This window comes from Nanorana parkeri, unplaced genomic scaffold, assembly GCF_000935625.1.
Source record: "Nanorana parkeri isolate BGI_ZX_2015 unplaced genomic scaffold, ASM93562v1 scaffold753, whole genome shotgun sequence".
Classification (NCBI taxonomy): domain Eukaryota; kingdom Metazoa; phylum Chordata; class Amphibia; order Anura; family Dicroglossidae; genus Nanorana; species Nanorana parkeri.
Window position 1 is genome coordinate 688,243 of NW_017307021.1, and position 6,000 is coordinate 694,242.

Genomic DNA, 6,000 nt, shown 5'->3' on the forward strand with positions numbered 1-6,000 from the left:
GAGAAGAGCCGACTATGCCACCCAGAAACTCAGTTTAGATTTTAGATCATGGGTAGGCAACCTCAGCACTCCAGCTGTGGTGAGACTACAAATACCACCACCCCCTTGCTTCTAGGATTCACGTCTTCTAGGAGGCTGTCAGAATCTTGCCTCTTGGGATATGTAGTTCCACATCAGCTGGATTGCTGAGGTTGCCTACCCCTGTTTTCAGGTATTTCATTCTGACCTCCCTTTATTTTATCATGTACCAACCGATGAAGATAAATTTGAAAAGATCTCACAGATGTGGTCCCTGCATGTGTTTTTCTAATACAGGTAGCAGCAGTAACCGATCCAGCACTCGAAGTACGCTAAGCCTGAGTAGTGGAAGGGAAGGAGATAATGAGGTAATTGCATATGTGTTTCAATGTAATTATTTATAAGTAATTCATATATAATCAATAATGTATTATTACTGATTGATAACATATTAATGTAATATATTAATCATATAATTGTATATAATATGACAAATCCCCTCTATTCCAGATCAAAACTTTGCCATAGCTTTTAGGCTAGGTGCACACCTGGGCGACTCCTGACCGCGCGGCAATCATGCACAAAACCGCAGGCGATCGCGCTAATAATGGCACCCCAGTCGCACCAGGCAAATCGTGCAGTTTTCCTCCGCGATTCCGCCCGTGCAATTGAACTAAAAAGCTGGTACTTGTACTTTTTTTTAGTGGTTGCCGCATGGATGTCACCCCATTGAAAGCAATGGGGCCACGCACCAACCGCTGTGTGCACTAACACACGATGGCTCTGGGACGCGCCTCCTGGGTGTCGCTGAGGTGTGAACCTAGCCTTACTGACTTTTAAGGTGTATACGTAAAGGTAAATGTATCAGTAAAAATTAATGTTCTGTTGCATTTGCAAGAAGGGACTAAAGCTGGCCTTACACTGCCATTTTTTTCTGAATCAGCCCCACATGGATAGGGAAATCTCCCCTGCTGGTCTATTGTGCAGCTGATTGGCTAACAATTTTCAGTCCGACTCCGCTGGCTGAATTCAAGCAGTGTAAGGCCAGCTTAACATTCTGTACAAAAATATACAAATCCTAAGAGGATTTTCAGACATGAGTCTTCATGTCTGAAAAGGCTTCATGTCTGGCAGATATACAAGTTTCTTATGAAAGCCTTTCAAATATGTAAGCGTCTCCTGAAGTCTTGCAGATATGTAAGTGTCTTCTGAAGCCTTGCAGACATGTAAGTGTCTTCTGAAGCCTTGCAGATATGTAAGTGTCTCCTGGAGCCTGGCAGACATGTAAGTGTCTTCTGAAAGCCTTTCAGATATGTGTCTCCTGAAGCCTGGCAGACATGTAAGTGTCTTCTGAAAGCCTTTCAGATATGTGAATACTGAAGATTGGCAGACATGTAAGTGACTTCTGAAAGCCTTTCCGATATGTAAGTGTCTTCTGAAAGCCTTTTGGATATATAAGTGTCTAACGGAGCCTGGCAGACATGTAAGTGTCTTTTGAAAGCCTTTCAGATCTGTAAGTGTCTCCTGAAGCCCTGCAGATATGTAAGTATCTTCTGAAAGCATTTCAGATATGTGTAGACTGAAATGTGAGCTTTGGATGGAATTAGACTTTTGAAGCCATTTTGCAGAGTACAAAAACCTCTTTCTAAAGGTGGCCATACACTTTACAATCCTCACAAGACTTTTGTCTTGCGAGGGTTGTAAAGTAATTTAAAAAATGTACGATCTGCCTATCTTGGACAGGCAGATCGTACTTACGATCATCGCAAGGTGACTGCAAACGGGCAGTGTGCGCGTGCGCAAACCGGCCCGTTCGGCAGTTGTCGAACAAGCAAGCCACTAACTCGCCGAGAATCGTACGATTCCTGGTGGGTTTTCCAGCCTGCTTGTTCGACAGAAGACATGCGACCATTCAGTAGAAACGGTTGCACGCCTTCCATACACTTTGCGATTATCGAACGATCGCGGGATTTCCCTCGAATCTCGCACGATAATCGTGCAGTGTATGGGCACTTTAACCAACCCGTAGTAATTTTTCTGAATTCTCTGAACTGATATCAGTTGAAATGTGATTGACTGCTATGTGCTGCATTACTTTGCACATCATGATTGCTTTTGCAACAATTTATTAAATGTTCCTAAATATTATATCTCCATTCATTTGCTCTATATTTCAAGGTATTTTATGAATATTGATATCCATGTATACCAATTAAGAGACTTGCACACACAAATAGAGGTAGAATTATGTTTGTTGACATTGTAGGAAGACAACCCAGAGCCGCCTCCAAGATACAGCCCTCGGCACTCCTCCCTTCCAGAAGATAGACCTCCTCCAAGGCCACCACGGCCACCAAGGATACAAAACCGGAGCACAAGGAGGTAAACCTGTATACTTTAAAGGAAACCTTACTGAAAGAACCAAAGAGGCTGCCATTGCTAATCTCCTTCTAAAAGCCTTCCTGGCTGTCTTTAGCTGCATTACTTTCCGAGTCACTGACCTGTAACAAATATGCAGCCAATAAAGTCATAGCTGATCTGCATGCTTGTTATGAGTCATTGGGGTAGGTTTACTAAAGGCAAATAGGCTGCTCATTTTGCAACAGAATTTTCCTTTTAGCTTATTTAATGTGGTGAAAATTCACTTCGCAAATTCAATAAGCTGAGGGAAAATTCCCTTGAAAAGTGAACAGTCTGTTTGCATTCAGCAAATCAACCCCATTGCCTTTAACTGTTTTAAGGCAAGGGATTTAGCGTGTCAGAGAGACAACTAGTATTTTCAGAATGGGGGTCAGAAATGGCAGTTTTTATGCTTTCTCACTGCTGGATTAATTTAATCCAGACTGATATTCAAGAATTAATTCATATTTTTTTGGCTTAAAATGTGTTTATGACTAATACTTCTATATGTTTTGTTCAGCTGTATACCTGCGCAGAAGGCTACCACAGATTTCATGCATTTAAGTCATGTTAGTTGTATTGTGAGCCCATTGAGCATATTTTCCCCTTTCCTTGTGCCGGTGACAATGTTGTCACCAGGACTAAGACAGCAATAAAACTCAGCTAAAACCTTTATTGGCTTTATATTGCTTTTTATTATGTGTTATTGGAGATTATTCCTCACCTACTGTCCTGGCCACCACGTTCATACTGGGACATGTGGTGAGAAGCAATCTCGACAAAACCCCAGAAAGCAATACAAAATCAGAGGATCTAACCCTTCTCCACTATATATAAAATTACAAAAACATTTGGCTGTAATTGTAAACCTGTTCCCAGATCATGCACACTAAAGTATTTACATATATTGAACAAGCACTTTAAAACAAACCCCCATTCACCGCTGTATTTATAAGCCTTGTAAAGAAGTGATTTTCAAACTTGACAACAGGCATGGTGTTTTTCTATGAGAGCAGAATCTTGGAAACCTGTCAGTCCTCTAATACAGTATAAACAACCAGCAGGTGCTTGTAAGCTGTTAGAAACCAACTGAAACCTGACTTTAGGGCCAGTTCACACCACATTCAGTGTGTTCCGGCACAGTTAGTGGCCGGAACGTACTGGATCGCATAATTAAAGCCTTATGCATTCTGGGGCGGGAGGGGGCAAATAGGGCATGCACATTTTTTTGCAATCTCATCGGACTGTGGGCATTGCTATACCATACAGGCGGTCGCACTGTGGGCGGGAGGCATGTCTGCGGTGCCATTGACATGAATGGCACCAACACGACCCCTCCTTTAATTATGTGATCCGCTGGATGTAGTGTGAACTGGCTCTTAGCGTGTATGTTGTGATTTTTGAGGAGGAATAACTTCACATTAAAAGCAGCTAGAGAGGTCAGGGAAGGCCTGTTTTAAAGATCTTTAAATAGTTTGAATGTCACAGCATATGTACTAGGGAATACATACTGTAGTTGGAGTTGATAATGCAATCAAACCTTACTTCCTCGCTGCCTTCCGTCTACTTATCACTTTCAACAACTTCCTAGATTCCCAGTGTGCTTTGCATCTCTTTCCTTGCTGCTTAATGTGATGCAGTCTCTATTTCTCAAGACTACATGCTCTAGCAGCAGCAAATCCTCTGTCTCCTGCGGCCACGGGAAAGTGCAGGTTTTATTCAGAGTGTCACATGACGCATCACATGACTGTTGCTATTTGAACTCAAGCATGACATACTGTCACTAGGTTTTGGCTACCAAAGCTCTTGTGTGTCCAGTGCAGCCTTGATACCAGTTTAATCTTGCTATCTGTGGTCACTAGCTTCCAGTGCTTTTTGTGTTGCCAGCCCTATCTTGGTACCAGTGAAACCAGGGCCACTCTGCTACTTGTACTTTCAGTACTACTAGTGCTATCAGTGCTTCCTGTGCTAAACGCTATATTGTTAACGGAGTCACCTTTGCGGCTCCACTGCTCCCAGCAACTATCAAGAGCACAGCATCATAGATATAAAAGTAATCTCTGCTGTGTCACCTCAGGACCAGCAGTATCCACTGCTACTACATACTAAACATATGGTGTGCCATCCCTGCACCTGCCACCTCCAGAGACACCTCTGCTTCCAGCTGCATGGTGTCTCTTGCCTTTTTCACGTTCCAGTTCACCAGCCCCTACCCACCTGTTGGCCTGTGAGTACCTGCTGAGTGACCTGGGGTTGGCTTGCAAACTATAGCTTCTACTAGCTACAAACTCCCGTGACAGGATCCTTGGCAGAACACCAGGTATCTCTTAGATTTCACTGTCAGAGAAAACAGCATCAGAGAGAAGGGTGTACACCCCCCAGTAACACACACAAGTCCATCAGCTATGATCTTTTATTGTTCTGGCTGATGAGACTTGAAATATAAATTTATGTTGTTTTTCTTTTCAAGGCTGTTTTTTCAATCATCATTGATTTCTGCACTGCCTGATCAGATAAGCCCAAAAAAGGACTAAACAGAGCATTTCTATGGGATATAAGATGTCTAACGCATGGTCATTTGCTGTTACCTCTCGAGCTCCCAGCAAGAAATGTAGAAGATAAAGTCATACTCTATCCAGTTTTATTATCATTAGATATGTTAAAGTCTATGTGACCCCATACAATCACCGTCCCTTATTTGTTCCCCTTTGGTAAATTTCAAATACCATTGAAAGCAATTTGTTATATCTGTACAACTCCAAATAGGTGCAAACAAATAACTGCTGATCCTGTCATAAATTCAGAACTGTCCGTTCACTCTGCATGTGTTATCTCAAATAATCTTATCAGCCATCCCAGTTATTATCTTAGAGTACTAAATGATTGCCAACTATGTTGTTGAGAGGAGGAGGGATTCTGTAGTTTAGGAAAAGACAGCTGTGCAGGGATGACACCTTTTCTTGCAATTAGTTTAGAAAAGGCAATGTGTTGACAGCCCTCAACAGGAAATTTGGAGCTGAGTGCATTTCTGGCAGGCAAGAACAGGTGTTTTCCTGTTCTTGCGGGGTCTTCAAAAGGTAAAAACATGGGGATATGTGCATATATTGCAGAAATGTATTTCATGGTTTGTTTTTTAATTTTGCTCTCAGTTAAACTTTAAATGTACCTGGGGGGGTCTAAAGTGTACCAATATGTAGCTCAATGACAATATTTTTTGTGTTCCAGATCCCAGCAGGCTTCATCTAGTCACAACTGGAATGCACCTCCAGTGCCACCTAGAGGTCGGCAATAAATACTGCGGTCACTGGAATAGGGAACAGTATTTTTGATACTTCCCTTCTAGTATTTGGAGTTAAATTTCATTTCACCTTAATAAACTCATGAGATGTATGACAACCTAAGCATCACTGAGAAGATGAATGTTTTCGGCCATCTCCAAGTACTTTTGAGCTATCACAGACTATAATGGTGGACTGAAGAACAACTGTGTAGGTCTCTTCATTGTTACCATGAGCCAGCCTGGAAATGGCACAGCACCAGACAGCCTGAATGTGACATCAATGCTAAGCCTGATAAAGGGCA

General features: G+C 42.2%; 1 protein-coding gene across 1 annotated transcript in view; it reads left to right on the forward strand.

Annotated features, from left to right (window-relative positions):
• PIK3AP1 (phosphoinositide-3-kinase adaptor protein 1) overlaps positions 1-5,739 on the forward strand; it is a 76,760-nt gene extending 71,021 nt beyond the window's left edge. The window contains exons 16-18 of the mRNA XM_018564463.1: positions 316-386; positions 2,285-2,400; positions 5,644-5,739. Of these exons, the coding sequence (XP_018419965.1) occupies positions 316-386; positions 2,285-2,400; positions 5,644-5,710 (254 nt within the window). The 3' untranslated portion in view covers positions 5,711-5,739. The remainder of the gene's footprint in view (positions 1-315; positions 387-2,284; positions 2,401-5,643) is intronic.
• Positions 5,740-6,000: the final 261 nt, after the last annotated feature.